Source organism: Fringilla coelebs (genome assembly GCF_963513975.1).
Source record: "Fringilla coelebs genome assembly, chromosome: 3".
In the NCBI taxonomy this organism is placed as follows: domain Eukaryota; kingdom Metazoa; phylum Chordata; class Aves; order Passeriformes; family Fringillidae; genus Fringilla; species Fringilla coelebs.
Genome location: NC_140030.1, coordinates 6539057 through 6555544, shown reverse-complemented (window position 1 = coordinate 6555544; position 16488 = coordinate 6539057). Strand labels below are relative to the sequence as shown.

The 16488-nt window shown below is 41.6% G+C and overlaps 1 protein-coding gene across 3 annotated transcripts in view; it reads left to right on the top strand.

Moving 5' to 3' along the window:
• CYP39A1 (cytochrome P450 family 39 subfamily A member 1) overlaps window positions 1-14420 on the top strand; it is a 22614-nt gene extending 8194 nt beyond the window's left edge. The window contains exons 4-12 of one of the 3 annotated variants that reach the window (XM_084202180.1): window positions 1261-1410; window positions 2274-2367; window positions 3838-3936; window positions 5809-5899; window positions 6924-7057; window positions 7901-7996; window positions 9848-9936; window positions 12791-12878; window positions 13592-14420. In XM_084202180.1, coding sequence (XP_084058306.1) covers window positions 1261-1410; window positions 2274-2367; window positions 3838-3936; window positions 5809-5899; window positions 6924-7057; window positions 7901-7996; window positions 9848-9936; window positions 12791-12878; window positions 13592-13663 — 913 coding nt within the window. In that variant the 3' untranslated portion in view covers window positions 13664-14420. Of the gene's footprint in view, window positions 1-1260; window positions 1411-2273; window positions 2368-3837; window positions 3937-5808; window positions 5900-6920; window positions 7058-7900; window positions 7997-9847; window positions 9937-12790; window positions 12879-13591 lie in introns of all 3 variants that reach the window. The other 2 variants (XM_084202179.1, XM_084202181.1) reach the window with 2 other exon arrangements.
• The last annotated feature ends 2068 nt before the right edge of the window (window positions 14421-16488 follow it).

Here is a 16488-nt window from a genome sequence, read left to right as displayed (position 1 = left end):
GAAATTTCCATGTTTGAGCCAAGCTTAGCTTGAAGTTTAACTAAGACCTTCTGCAAATGACTTGGCTGCCAGAACTTCATGCTAAAAAAATTTGGTTTATGTGACAGCAACAAAGCTTTTAACTCCTTCTTCATCCTGATTATCTGGGACAACACCTGTATCTTGTCTGTCCATCTGTACTACAAGTTGAGTATTCATGGAATCATAGAATGGTTTGGGTTGGAAGGAACCTTAAAGATCCTCTTATTCCATCCCCTGCCATGGGCACCTTCCATTAGAGCAGGTAACTCGGATCCCCATCCAGCCTGGCCTTGAATACTCCCAGGGATGGGGACAGATACTGCCTTTGGTTTGGACCTGTTTCTAACACCTCACATTCAGATTGTCTTTTGCTGCTTTTTCCTGCATAATACAGTAAGATACAGCTGTTAGTGCAGTTAAATCACTTGGCACCTCTCACTCCAGTTACTGCAATTTGGATTAACTGGGAAAAATATGGGGGAGAGGGGCTTTGAATCTTGTAGGGGGTGATTGGTTCTGCTTTGCTAAACACTGCAAAGTAAAAGTATTGGAATGTAACATTCTGAATAATTGTTACTTAGCTGTCTCAAAATGAAATCCATAGAGCCACCAGATGGCCCCCTCTTCCTAATTATCAGAAAACCAGAAAAGTGAGCACTGTTCCCTGAAATACCCATTTAGCAGCATCTGGAACACAGTAAAGGCTGCACAAGAGTTTCCTGGAGTACAGGAGAAGGGTCTGAGGAAGCAGCTCAGAGTTTGCAGGATAACAGAGGCGAAAGCAAGAAAGAGTGAGATGAAGAGAAACCAAAAAAGCATTATCTGCCCAGGAAAGCTGCAGCCAGAGGAAGGCTGTTTCAGGATGTTTGGTCCAGAGGGGTTTGTGCAATGCCCAGAAGGTTCATGTGGGTCAAACTGAAATGAGAGGGGTGGTTAATGGGGAGAAGGAGGCCTCAGTGGCCAGAGCCTTTCTACTCCTACTCGAGTGACCAAACCCTAGCTGGTGAAGTTCAGCCATGTGTAGAAGACCAGCCTGAGGTCTGTGAATCTCCTGCCTCTGTTTAAAATCTGAAATAAGTCAGGGGCTGAGGTGTGAGCCTTGTGCCAGCCCTTCCATACTGGTGTGACCCTTGAGTCCCACAGCTTCCAGGGCGGGCAAGCAACATGCTGCATCCTGCTCTAAAACTGCTGCAACAGCTTCCCTGTGGCCCCTAAGTCTTGGGCATCTTGTCCTTGCAGGCATGTCATGTATCCAGCTGTGGTGAACACCCTGTTTGGGAAGGGCATCTGCCCAACCAGTCCGAGTGAAATCAAGGAGTTTGAAGAGCATTTCCAGAAGTATGATGAGGACTTTGAATATGCTTCTCAGATGCCTGAGTGCTTCCTGAGGTAAAGAAGCAGAGATGATGATTGTGGTGTACCCAATACAGACATATATCTTGTTGCAGTGTCAACCATGGGAGACATTTTCCCTGGAAGATGATGCCCAGTTTTTACTGATGGTGTGCCCTCAGGTGAAGCAGGCTTCTAGCTGAATGCTTCAAAAAAGTTCTGACCTTGTCTTGTGCATTTTCCTGGTATAAAGCAGAAATAACCTGGCTTAGGTAAGCAGAGCCCAGCTTGGACCTGTCAGGGAGCAGCAGAATGGGGTAAAGAGCAAAGGCCTGAGCCTAAATGTGAGTCCCACGCTCAGGGGGCCTCCAGTGAGGTGTCTCTCTGCTCTTTTCCACACCTCAATACCAATACCAATCCCTGGTTATTTGTCTGCACTGTCACAGAACTGACCTTGGGTAGAAACACCTAAACTCTGAGGAGGGGCTTCCAGACAATGTCAGTGCTCTCAGGGCCATCATTGCACCTTTAGCACCTGAAAATACCTTCAGAAAGAATTAAGGACGCTCTAAAATATGGTCTTGATTTTCTTCAAGAGGATCATCCTTTAAAAGATTGGCCTAAGCAGTCTGTCCAAATCAGCAATGAAAACCTGTAATAAAAAGGTATGAAAATGTAGGTGTGTTGCAGTCCCAGGTCTTGGCTGCAAGAGGAGGTCTGGCCAAGGTGAAGGCCTTGGATGTGCTGTTCCTCATGCCAGTCATCACTTCTGTCAGTCAGACTGACACTTGCCTGTTCATCAGCTGACTGCTGCCCAGGGGCTTTCAGAAAACAACTCAAGGAGGGCTTCTCATGGAAAAGGAAATGTTGGTTTGTGCTGCCTCAGTTAAGTGCTTCTTGTTTGTTGCTTTTCTTTACAGGAACTGGTCTAAATCCAAAAAATGGCTTCTAAAATTATTTGAGAAAGTAGTGTTGGATGCTGAAAGGACCAACCCTTCAGAGACTGCATCCAAGGTAAACATCCGAGGCTAGGAAATAAGATGACTTTGTTGTATATTCTGACTGAAGCAATGGAGGGCAGGAATTACTTCAGTGCTGGAAGAAATAAGTCAATTATGTCAACTTTTATGGCTATACCCGAATGTTCCAGTATTGCTGTCACCTTCAGTAGGACAGACCCATAACTTTGACTCCTGTTCCTCCATTTAGTTAATTTCAAGCAATTCAGAGAATTATCATCTTCCCCTGGGGAATTTTAAGGCAAGGGGTCAGAGCTATGACGCATCCCCAGCCTGCAGTACCACGTTGCAGTGAGCAGTTGAAAGAGGTGAGAGAAAGACCCTTCAGTTGTTCCATTGAGGGCACCGTGCTGTGAAACTTCAAAACCTTACATGTGCTATTTATAAACCCTGGTGTGGAGTGAGCAGATCCTTCAACAGCCAGACTGGTAGAAAATAGCAGATTACTGGCTTGGGAGCCAAGTACCCTAAATATTGATTGTGTCAAAGCTGAGATAAGTTGTTCCCCTGGTTATTCTCCTGAGCTCTGTGAGGAATTCTGCTGATAGGGATGACAAATGTGACGGCAGACTGGCCTGGGAATTTTGATCTACCAAATGGTCGTAGGACAGATCATGAAACAAAACAGTTTTTATTTAGATTTCAATAGCTTTATATACTGCAATTTAGTTAATAAAATGAACCAGATCAGCAGAAAGAAAGAGAAGGCTGGAGAGGAGCTGGTGGGAGGTAAGAAGGTGCAGGAAGTAAGAAGCACAAACTTGATGTCTTGGATTGGATGGGAATTTGGGAAAAAAATCAGCCATTTTTTACTCAAGATTGGCCTTTTTCCCTCTGAAAAGTAGGCAGGAATCTTTGCCTCAAGTGCATGGTTGCCCTGCATTTAAGGAAATACTATAAACAAAAGCTGATCCTAGAACATTACATAATTGCTATAGTTTCAAATATCAGCCCATTGAAGTCACTGCTTAGGTCGCCAGCAAGGTGCCCCAAACTAGGGAGTTTGCTGTTTAGTGAGACCATCTCTTTATAAGAAGCACCTTCTGGGCATGAACAGAGAGAACATTTTCTTCATTTCCATTTGTTCAACTGGCTCATTCCCATTTTGAGGTTCTTTAAAGCAGAGGTGTAGAGAAGGGATTAGAATAGAGATTTTTTTTTTCCTTTCTTCCACATACAAGTAACAATGGGGAGTGAGGGAACCAAATCCTCTAAAATTTTAAGAAAATGGAGAGCAGTGAAAGTATTCAGGAGGAATTCATGTGCACTGGGTTCTCCTTAACCTCTGTCTATGCGAGTCTCACCTTTTTACAATAGCTGTCATCTCTACATTGTGCCTTCCAAAAAAGCTGTAACTAACCTTACTTCTCTGAGAAGCTTGTCCTTGAACTCTAGTAAGCCCTGCCCCAAACTACATTTTAATATATTCTTGGAAATACAGATTATTTTCTTTTATTTTTAACAGACACTTCTACAACATCTCCTGGATAACTTGCAGGGAAAACATCTAGCTCCCAACTACGGTCTCCTGATGCTCTGGGCTGCCCAAGCAAATGCTGTGCCTGTAAGTACATCAGCTGCAGAAACACCTTCTTCTCTCTCCTGCTCCAAAGCCTGGATTTGGGGAGGAAAGGCTTTGAAGCAGAGGTCACACACACTCCATGGATTCCAAAGAAGGGATTATCACGCCCACATGCATCACTACAAATATACCCAGGCTGCAATGTCACAGAAGCAATGACAAGAAAAGCTCTTCTTGTATTTTTCCTAAATTATGTTGTCCCCTGTCATAACATTTCAGGAACATAAGCCTCACAGCTATTAAGATCACAGTCTTAAGCTGTGAAGAGCATTTAACTCTGTTTTGAAGCACTGTGTATTATAGAAAAGACTATTTCAGATACCCTGGTGTTACCAATTGTAAAGAATATCAAAAGTATAATATAGAGTAACTTCAACCATGTGTAAACCCTCAAGTGATTTTTTCGTTTTCATTTTTGGGAGATCTGCTGTACAAATGCCGGTGGAAGAAAAGCAATAGTTTGATTCTAGAGCTGTTAAGTTTTGTCTGTGTTAGAAAAGGATTTGCTGGATTAATGATACTGATATAAGTATGCTAACAAGCCCCATATATCTAAGACAGCTTAGGCTGACCAAGGACATTTACAGGAATTTCTCAGATGAAAAATCCATAGCAGCAAAAACATCCTTTATTTACCATGACTACTAAGCTCTTTCCAGCACAGTTATGTCCATTACAGATGTTATTTAGAAAAACACGATAGTGAGTTATTTTTATATGTTCCCCTAACGGATATATCTATGTTTTTTGGAGATTGGATATTACTGCAGTTTAGCCTAAGGGAAATGCATCCATTTCAGTGAGGTTTCTGTGGATTCACGTGTTGGCATAAGTGGGAGGCATAGCCTGCTGTCTGTTATCAGGATAACTGACATTCCTTCCACAACACTTACTTCTGTAATATTCAGCTGTAAATAGACGTACAGATATTTTTCTGTTTCTCAGAATAGTAACAACCACTGTTCTGGGGAATGGAATGACGAAAGAAAAGGCCTTTCACCTTCCAAGGGCATTTTTTACAAGCACTTTAAACCCTTTTATCTGAAACAATTCAGTTATCCTTTCTTAGCCTATGGAGAGAAGCCACAGTGTCCAAGTGCTGTACAGGAAGGCTAAGCTACAAGATTTGCTTTGCAGAAGGAGGGCTGCATCTATGTCAGTCTGTTTGGGAAATAACAGTCAGAGTTTCCTCCCTCACCAGCACAGATGGCCCACGACCAGATCTGTGTGCAGGCTGCACCTCCCGCTAGCTCAGCAAGAGGAGAGAGACTCCTGGCATTGCTGCCAGTCCTTCTGGTTTCATCCTGCTTAAGAGGATTTTCTCCTTTCCTAAGTTTCTTGATTTTCAACTTCATTGCATAATCAGTTAGCAAATTATTTCTAAAGGGGATATACTACTCCTTGTTTTGCTGTTAATTAAAACTTTTCCTGCCCATTTTAGTGCGACTCACTATGACAATGCCCTGTAAATTATTTAACCTCGTTTCTACAAATGCTAGTATGAATTTATTTTTCTTTCATTCCTGCAGCTAAAACTAATCATGCATGATGATTTAGTAGTTCATTTAACACCTAGTTATTTGAAAATAAAGGATTCTGTGTTTCAAAGCTCAAGGCCAAAGCTATATAATGTTCCCTAAAGATAAGTACATCGCAGATGACTAGACATAATCTCCCAGGAGCTGAGCTCTTAGATATGGATTTCCCCAGGAAGCACAACTCCCCATGCATCTCAACCACAGCAGGCACACACAGAAAAAGTCCAAATGTTTTCACCTGCCTCCATGGTTTGCTAAGAAGATACTGTTATTCTATTCCATGTCCCCCACTTCAAGGATTTCCATCTCTGTTTAGGTTGCATTTTGGACCCTTGCTTTCATACTCTCTAATCCTGCCATTTACAAGAAAGTCATGGAAGACCTGGCTTCTGTTTTTGGCAAAGCAGGTAAGAAATGTGATTTTGTCCTTCTGGAAGCTGGAAGTGATTTATCCTGTGTTGGCCCAGCACAGGGCACCTTGCTCAGTGGCTGGGAACAATGAGTGTTCCAATTAAAGGTGCTACTGATACCATAGACAGCTCTCAGGTCTTTACTCAGTATATGTTCAAGATGTATTTCTAAGCAAAAACATACTGATGTTAGCAGAAGGAAGTAGGAAAAGAACAGTATGTGTTTGTTTCTTCATTCCTATCACTTAAACTTAGATTTGTATTTGTATTTCCTAGTCCTGTGCTTTTTCCAGGCACCTAATAGTTGAGGACTTTCAGTTAAGGTGCTTTTTCATGGTGTGCTGTTCACCAGAGCTACAGCTCTTCATGGTTAAAAATCAGACCAGGACTGTTCTCTTTTCTGTCATCAGAGGCAAATTTTTCTAGCATGTTCACCCCCCATGAGTAACCTCTTTGCCTCAAAAAGCAGTCACCCATTGGGAGCAGTCGTTCCCATATGCAGTCCCTTGGACCAGAGTTAAACTTTCACAGTTGTTCTTTGTTGACATGGGTCAAAACTGCATCAAGAAACATGTCAGTAATTAATCAATAAAGAAAATTCCTGAAGTCTCTCTCCTGACCTTGTTTCATTTTCTAATGTTAACAGAGCTCAAGAGCTCAGCCATGGCTTCTTGTCTTGGTGCCTACAGTCCCTGAGATTTCCATGTAGTATCCTATGAAAGCACAGAAAAACTCTGAAGACTTTTAACTTCCAACATGACTTTGTTTGACCCCTTCTATCTAATATCATACCTACACCTCCCTTAGAGTTATTGAATTATGTCCAGTGGCTTTTCTTAAGTGTTACTGATTTGGGTCTGTTTATTTGCTTTGAAATATAAAGGCAATTTTTGTGTGTAAACAATGCCTTGAAGTCTTGAAGTATTTCACCCACAGTCCTAAAGCAAGACATGCCAGCCTGTATCAAAGCAAGTATGAAATGTAATTTTGACATGGAGTCTTCTTTCTCATGCCACAGCAGGTAAAGATAAACTGGAAGTCTCTGAGGAAGACCTGAAGAAGATCCCTTTCATTAAATGGTGCACTTTGGAAGCCATACGGCTGAGGTCTCCAGGTGCAATCACCAAGAAAGTCATAAACCCAATTAGAATTAAGGTGAGGTTTGGTTGTGGGCTTTTTTCCTCCCAAATGATGCTGTGTGATTTGTCTGGAAAGGGTCCTCCCAACAGATCTGGGTAAAATTACAGTGATAGAGATATTCCCAAGCCTCACATATATATTCTTTTTAATAGATTTATTCATCATCATTAATTTATGAGTGGTTTGGATTGTCTGGCTCACAGTTTTGCCTTCAATTTTTAATTTATTTAATATTGAATTGAATTCAATTGAACTACAGATACTGATGGCATATAAAAGAGGAATCAGACACAACAAGTATAGTAGAAGGAACTACATTTTAGTTACTGTTAAGACTCCTTTTTGTCCTCTTCACTACTATTCAGAAGGGAGGTGTCAGCATTCAGGAATCTGGCAAAGAAATGTTGGGGAAAAAACCCACACTCTTAAGGAATCAGTGCTCATGACTATTTAAGATTACTGATCAGATTATCAGTATAATCTGTCTACTGTCATAGAAGACCTTCTTTGAGTTTCTTTGCATTGAAGGAAGTATTTAACAAAATATTTAGAAAAAAGAAAACAGCTCACATGATAAATCAAGAAGCAGGAAAGACAGAAATAATACTTCTGATCTTTTGATATCTAAAAAAACCCAAATTAGAACACAAATAATCTTTCCTACTTCCCCATTGTTTGGGTTTTATGGAAAAAAATAGCAGCAGCAAGAAGAAACTTCAGACATGTAATATGGCCACCATAGCTTTATCACCCACACTTGCCTTTTCTTAGGATCTTCTGCTGATGGAGGAGAACTACCAAGGAGGGACTATTTTGTGAGATTTTTAGTTGTTTTCTTAGAGATTTTTCTCTTTACAGAATTTCACCATCCCTGCAGGTGACATGCTGATGTTGTCACCATATTGGTTGCACCGGAATCCAAAATATTTTCCTGACCCAGAGATGTTCAAACCTGTAAGTTGTCACTCTTAGTGTGGATATTTTGCTGCCTTTTCTTCCCTTCGCTTATTTTACAATAATAGCATATGGACAAATGTGCTTAAATCTGGCTGGAGAATGGCCTTGAATACAGGGACATAAAGGAGGAGCCTGTAGGAATAAAAAAATCTTTTAAATTCAGTGACATGCTGCAGGTAATATGGTACTACTTTAGTATCACTTTGATCCTGATCTTATCGCTCTCTGTAACTCCCTGAAATGAGATTGCGGCCGGGCGGGGGTCAAGTCTTTTCTCTCAAGTAAGAGCTGATAGGATGAGAGGAACCAGCCTCAAATTGTGCCAGGGGAGATTTAGATTGGATATTAGGAAAAATTTCTTGACTGAAAGAGCTGTCAGGGATTGGAACAGGCTGCCCAGGAAAATGGTCACTGTCCTTGGAGGGGATGTGCAGGTGTGGCAGCTGGGGATGTGGTTTAGTGGTGGATTGGCGATGCTGGGTTAACGTTGGGCTCGATGATCTTAGAGGTCTTTTCCAACCTAACCAATTCTGTGATTCCAAGTATTCTCCTCTCCCTGCTGGATGATTTCTCGTAGGTATTATCTCTTCTAATTCAGTAGTTAATCTAGTTTCTTGATTATTATTCCACTGCAGGTGGCTGTGTGGGCAGGCTTGTAACTGCTCTTTTTAGCACCATCCAATATAGAACAGTTTGTCTTTTTTATAGAAATACATCAAGAAGTAATTTAAACAAAACTTCCCTTCTAGCAAACTCTTCCTGATTTGAAATCTCTTTTAACAATTCCTGCTTCTTTGAAATCTGAAGCTGAAACTGATGCAGCAGCTTGTTTTTTTAGTAACTTTATTTCTAAAGAGCAAGTTAGCTTGTTTTTTAGAAACTCCCTTTTTTTCAAGGGGACTAGATAAGGGCCCCTTGGACATTGTCATTCCAAATGTATGACCTTGCTTCATCACCACGGAGATTTTTTTCCTTCTTTATTGGATTTTGATGCTGACCGGTTTCTTCCTCAGAAATCTCTAATCAGCCCTAGCTGAAAAGAACCCCCTAAAAATAGATAAATGCAAGATGATGTCTTCTCTGGGACAGCTTCATCAGAGGAGTTTACCACCAGAAGCTTGACAGGGTGTTACTTGGCAGAGTAGCACTGAGTTTGTGGAGGCTGGTACAGTTTGTCACCCAGCAGTCATGAGATTTGCTTCTCTCAGTGTCACCCACCAGAACTTCAGCCAATATTGCCTTGTTCCTTGTGTAGTCCTTTTCCTCTCAAAGCAATTTAGGATGGAGGCAGGGATCCCTTGGGTACAGACAAGCTGTTTTTTGTGGAGAATCTTTCATCTTCTCACACACTGGCTCACACCAGTTAAAGCTCATAGACCTTGCATTTGTCTGTGCAGAGTGTCTTAGAAAAGTTTTTTCTATGCAAGATGTGTGTGAGCTATTTGTGTGTCATGGCACAATTTTGTGGCTGAGGCTTTCCTCAGTACTGGCTGAAGATTTGCATTTGTAGATACATTTAAAAAGAGAAGGTTGCATTTTAATAGCTCAAGATGCAGGATTTAGGAAATGGGGAGGGAAAGGAGAACTGCTTTAGGGGTAATTTTGAAAACTTCTCCAGCATTTTAAGGCACCTAAATGTGTTTCAAATGGAACCCTCATTTCTTTTCCTGATTCAGTGTTGACTTTTGGATCCAGACTCTAATACTAGCAGGTTGAATGCAAAAAAATGGTATTAGTGAAACTTTGTATTGAGGATTAGCTGTCCAAGGTCATTTTTAGCCTGAAGAAATAAAGTTAAGCTTTATTTATATAAGGCTGATTTGGAAAAAAAAAAGTTTCTTCCCACAGGATCGTTGGAAAGAGGCAAATTTAGAGAAGAATGCTTTCTTGGACAGCTTTGTGGCATTTGGAGGAGGGAAGCATCAGTGTCCAGGAAGGTCAGTGAAACAGCTGGAGTTTATTTATTCCCAAATCCTGCAGAGAACAACTCTCTTGAACTGGGCTTCTCTTACTCTTGGAGATAACATGTTTGCTTTGCTCTTTGTCAGTCTCCTAATGTTCAGCACCATCTGCACCTTGTTTAAACTGATCTGAAAGTGGTTTCATTCCAGGAAAAGACAGGTGAAGTCCCAATGAACAGGCAGAATCTGAGACCAGTGTATCAAGGGATATTGCCCCCCACCCAGGGAGAAAATTCAGCCTGGCTCTGCCCCTGCTGAGGTTTATTTTCATCAAAGGAGAATTGCTCCACTTCCATACACACCACTTTACAGACACAGTTATTTAGGTTGCCTTAAACCAGTTCTAAACAAACCTAAGAACATTTCTCAGGTCTGAGACTCTTTCCATCCACTGTGACGCCATTAATATTTCTGCTGATCTTCAGGTATCTTAACTGGCTCCTCTCTGTTTGAATCTGGTCTTTGCACTAGGGCACACAGAATTGTATAATGGCTTAAATTGCAGATCCTGTCTCACTTCCCTACTCCAGCAATGCCAGCCTTGGTACTTCCTGCATTCCTTCTGCTGTTTTCTCTGCTGTCCCTCTTCCTGGAAAAAGTCCCAGGCAGCCAGCTGCTCCTTGTTCCTGTGTTCAAACAGCTCTGTGCTCAATCCTCTGCCTTCAAAACCTGAGCTACTCTGAGACAAAAGTCTCCTTAGAACCCTTAAGACTAGTCACTTTACCTCGAGTTCCATGTGGAGCAAGGAATCTGGAGGGTATTGCAGAGGATCTGCATTCTGGAATCTGCACCCTGTGGCAGGCTAGACATGAGTGCCAGATAAACTTTGTGAAGGCATTAAAGACATGAGCAAAATGAATAAAACTCCTTTCACCATTTAGGCTTGTCAGAGGGAAGTGCTCACTCACTGCTGTACCTCGGTGGCTTGTACCACATTCCTGAGCTAAATCTGAGCACAGCCTCATTCCCAGCAAGGGCAACAGCAGAATTCAGAAGAGGCATCTGCAGGTACACGGAAAGCTGCAAAACAATGTTTCTGAAAGCTGCTTGTTTATATATCCTGACCTATATCTTTGTTCAGGCTGTTCTCTGGACTCTGATAACATCTTTCAAATAAGTTTTTGTTTAGAGAGGAAAGTATAACATTTCTACACAGGCAACAGATGGAGAATATTTTTCTTGCTGGGAAACAAAAAAGCCCTTTCAGGCCCTTTGGCAGTCCACATGGTAACACACACCTTCAGGTTTTTTAGCAATAATTGTAAAAGAATAATGTGATGGTCTTGAAAAAAAAGAAAATTAAATCAAGGGTTTTATCAAGGATTCCAGGCTTCAGATTTCCTTCATACAACTGAATGAAACAATGCTATTTCAAGTTTAAAATGCATTTTTATTTATTTCCATAATGGGGTTTATAAATGAAATGTATGTAACATTTAATTTCTCCATTGCAAAAGTTCAGCATAAAATTAAAAGCTACTTTAATCAAACTGAAAGCTAGTAAATAACTTAGCTGTCCAGTATTTTACCAAACTGATGTGGGAAGAGCTCCAAAAAAACCATTTCTGTGTCATATTTTTTACCTAACAGAACAATTTGATGTCAGTTTGACTACTTTGGTCAAACCAGACGATTACTGCTTGTGTGACTGTGCTTGTCTTGCATGGGTGTGTTGTCCCCTCAAGCACTGGGGTCTAGAGCCCTGCTGTGCAAACAGAGCTGGGACTGGAGGGACTCAGCCTTGCATGGTGCTGCAGGCTTGGAGCTTGGGCTGCATCCCACCTGAGCTGGGCTAATAGCCATCAAAATGTCTCTGCACTCCATTCCCCTGAGCCAAGGCCACCAAAAGCTCAAGGCAATTGCAGTGTGAAATCACAGGGATAATTTGGGTCTGAAGCTGTGCTGAAACAAACCAGGATATCCCACTCCAGAGCCCAGAGTGGCTCCATGTGCAGGGCCTGGTGGCTCTGCAGGAGTTACCTTGGGTCTGTGAGGCTTTTTAGCTTCCCTTCACACCTGCCAGGCCAACTCCATGTGCAGTCATGTAGCCTCTTCCTCTGTGAATTCCGCCACAGCGATTTTATCCAGGTTTCCCAGCATTTCTCTGTACAAGAGCAAGGTGCTAATACAATTTTAACTGGGTATTTAAGACTTGTGTCTAAACTCTGCAAGTGAGTAATCCCGTGACCTTGCATAGGTGCACACTGGTGAATGCAGAAAGCTCTTGTACACATAAGCTTTAAAAGCCAGTAGCCTGGAGGATTTCACCTGCAGTTATCCAAAATCTTCTCTGGCCTATGAAAGACCTTTGGGAGAGTGTTACAGAAAAAAGAAACCATGCCCTTGGGTCTCCTACTGCATCCTAATGCTGACGCATTAAATAATAACTCCCACTGTCACCGCTCTCTGATGTCACCAGGCTCCCAGCTGTATTATATAACTTTATATAGCACAATTAGTCATATGGCCTTTTCTGTTTGACTGCCTTCTCACTCCTAGGAAGTTATTTCAAGTCAGCAAGTGTTAGGAGAACATAAATGTTTATACAGTGGAAAAATCCATAATGATAAGGAGCTGGTTTAAGATAGGTGTCAGAAGGATACTGTCAGTCCAGTGTTTCACCAGAGGAAGAAGGGGCAGCTGCCACATTGGTGTTCTTTGCTGAGCAACAAATCCAAACTGCAGCAGTTTTCCTATGGAAGATAAACTTTCAGGCAGAACTGAAGCACAGAGTGTAAAATGTGTCAAAGACACCCTGTTTCTTACCTGATAATAACACACATGCCATGGTCAGTCTGGAGGGCAAATGCTTTCCTCCCTTTTTGTGCAGGTGGTTTGCAATCATGGAAATCCAGCTGTTAGTTGTGCTGTTCCTGTACAAGTATGAATTTGTGCTGTTGGATGCAGTGCCAAAGGAGGTAAGAGATCCATGTATTTCTGTAGCATTCTCTATCTTTATACCCTTCATTCATCAGGCTCAGCTGAACAACCATGCTCAACTGTGCTTACATAAATTTTGAGATGAGTATTATAAAACATGTATCTTTGTTTTAACTCAGCAAATCCAGAGTAATTCCAGCAATTCCAGTTAGTGGGGCTGCACTGCTGGTACAACAAAATGCTTACAAGAATGTTTTGTCTCATCATTGCCTAAACATTACCACAGATTTGATACTTGTTGCTCACAAAAACAGTAAATATGGAACGAGATCACTAATACTTTAAAGATATGGAACCAGATGTAACACTTGTAGTGCTCTTCCACTCCATATTCAGGGGTGGAAGGTGAATGGTTAGGGTAAGACTGAATGAGCAACTGAGACACAGAAAGGTTTTACACTTATGGTAGAACAGCACAATTGCCACTTCATTATTTGAATATTTTGAAAGTATTCAAAACTGTGAGAGTTTCTTAAGAACTCATGTGTCACCCTGACAGAGTGACTGGAATAATAATTAACCATGAAGGCCCTACTCAATGCCTTTGGCAAAGCCAAGAATTAATTACTGTTATTTGGTCTTGGCTCTCTAAGACTGAAGATGCAAGAATGCTTATAACATCAAAGCACAATGGTAATTCCATTAACTGAACTAACTTTATGTGTTTTTTCTGAATTTTTTCTTTCTTCAGAGCCCTTTACACCTGGTGGGGACACAGCAACCCATGGCACCATTACAGGTCCAGTATAAATGCCGGGAATGAAAGTTGTGCAGCGTTGACCTTTCTTTGCCAGCCCACGCTGGATGGATGGACCACTGAGCTGCTTCCTAATCCCACATCTTCAGAGAGCTTCTCTGTCTGCAGAGTTCTTGATTTCAGCTTTCAGTGCTGTACATTGTGCTGTGCCAAACCAGTGCAGTCATACCTGTGCTCCCCCCTGGCTGCCCACCTTCCAGTGCTTCAATCCAAGCTCTCCTGCTGCATTCCTAATTTGTGGGCCAGTTACTCATTGACTTTGCAAATCTGATACACTAAACTCACCAACCAAACATTCAGGACAAAAAGCTGCAGTGTCTGGAAATCCTGTGTGGAAGCTGTGCCAGAACCAGCGGAGAAGCAGCTCCCTTGGGCCAGGTCACTGCTTCCTGCAGGGTGCTTCAAACCAAGGCCAAATTGGTGCCTCATGCTAAGAAATCACATTGGTAAGAACAGACAGCTCCCTGGTGCTGGTGTGCACAAAATCCAGGACAGTCTGAGCAGAGACCTCTGGATCAGCTCCACATCCTGATAAACTGTGGGGACTTTTGTGTCACTGCCTGTGTGGGCAGGTGAAGGTCTGGCCTGCTTTGCCTGCAACCGGTGCCGACATCTTGCAAATAAAATGCATTTGTAATGGAAAAATTGCAATTGGGATCTTGTTCCACTGGAGCACCTGAAATTTCTGCTGAGCTTTATTTTGCTCTACAGGATTCAGAATCAGTCTGTGCATGAATTTGCAATGAAAGTTTGAGCACGTTTAGCTCCCAATAAAAAGTGATTGCAAGGAAAGCTGTTCCTGCTGATGAGACTGGTTGTCTATTATCTAGAACACTTTTACTTTCCCTTCCACGAGTTATAGAACAAATTGCACAAATCTAAGAATTTTTAATCCTGTAAAGAATACTTAGTAAAAGTTGTTTGAAGATGCTGTCAAATAAGTTCAGATACCAACACTTTAACTGCTGTCAGATTTAATATACAATAATAGCTGGCATGTATTTTTAGTCTTATAAGTAATTATTTATCATTTTAAAAGTATTTGGAAAAAAATCCCTCATACAAATAGACTTTGAACAGCAGAACAAACTATGGCAATAACATGCATAGGAAAATAACACATTGTATAATTCATTACATGGTTGGCTTACCTTCGTGATGGATAGAACAACTTCAGTGATTTATATGGCTGGAAAATGATTCATCCAACTTTTATTTTAGCCCATAATGGTTAACTGTGTATGAGTTGCAATCTTAATTGCTGTTCCAGTGTCTCCTCCATAACTGAAAGCCATTCCCTTGGATTTCATGCATGGTATTAACTGCAAGTGTGTATTTTATCTTTAAAATTTGGAAATGACCATAATATTTGTAAGGCCAGGCTGGATGGGGCTCTGAGCAACCTGATCTAGAGGAAGGTGTCCCTGCCCATGGCAAGGGATTGGAACTGGGTGATCTTTCAGGTCCCTTCCAACCCAAACCATTCTATCATTCCATGATGATTTTAACAAATATTTTGCACTCCCAGATCTCCATCCTGATCTGCCAGAGCAGGGAGCAGTATGAGGCCACTGGTGCTGTTTGTCTGAGTGCTGAGTGTTTCTGTCTGAGCTGGCCACTGGAACCATTAGTGGATACACACATTTTACACATCTGTGGATGTGTCTGCTGGATCCAGGGGTGTGGAGCTGCAGCGGCCTCACCTCTGTGGGGCTACTGGATTTAGCAACTCCCTATCAGTCGCGAATCAGCCATGAAAATATCAGTCCTGAAAGGCAGGACATGTTCTCATTGGAAGTGCAGGCTTTTGGCAGGAAAGAAATACCTGTTCATGGCAGAGGTGAAGAAAAGTGGGCCTGACTGGGGGGTCCCATCCCTGCCCTGTTGTGGATGACAGCTCCAGGCACTCGCTGTAATTTCCAAGGTGGAAAAAACCAAGGGAGTGGATTAGTAAAGCAATGTGATGGTCAAGTGATAGAGCTAAAAGGGGTCTTCTGCCTGGAAATAATCCAGAAGCTTCTGGGGGAGGGAAAGACTTTCCCATGGGACAGGGTTAAACGGGCATTAAAAGGTCATTGAGATACCCTGCGCAGGAGTGGATTAAGAGTATCTAAATTATTCCTCTTCAAGTGCTTGTCCAATCAGCTTTTAAATACAGCAGTGCCAAATTTCAATGGGAGATCTGTCCTCTTACCTGACTCTCCCTGCTGTTAGAAAGCTGTCCTACATATCAGGGCATAGCAGGAATCAGAGCAAGGTTTTATTCATGCCATTACCACAAGACTGTAAGAAGCCAAAGATTTTTAAGCCCACAGAGAAATAAAATGTATTTCAAGCTACCTTTTTTATTTCTACCTTCTGTATGAAGTCTGGGTGTTAAATGGAAGGTAGTAGAGCATCCCTAAAAAAAAAAATCTTAGAAAATGTAACTGTTCCTCCTCCAGACATGGCAAAGGCCAGATCTACCTGATAAATTCCAGTGTCAAAGTCATTGAAACAATGGTAAGAGTTGTCTTAATGAGACAGGAAATCTAGTGTTATGAGGAATGAGAAATAAAACTCTTACACCAATTTTCCTTTAATAATTGTACTTCAGAGAAGTGTTTCAGGGAAAAAAAATAAGGAAACTAACACATTCCAGACAATTTTTTAAATATTCCTATGAAGAGAGTATAAACATTTTCCCTGAAATAATGAATTTCCTGTGGAAATATAAAACTCTGAAAACATTTTGAGTTAAAATTGTTGACCTCCTGTAAGTGAATCTTCTCCAGTCAGCACAGTGAAAAGATCACCCACAGTATCAGCAGCCACCTCCCAGAATAATCACA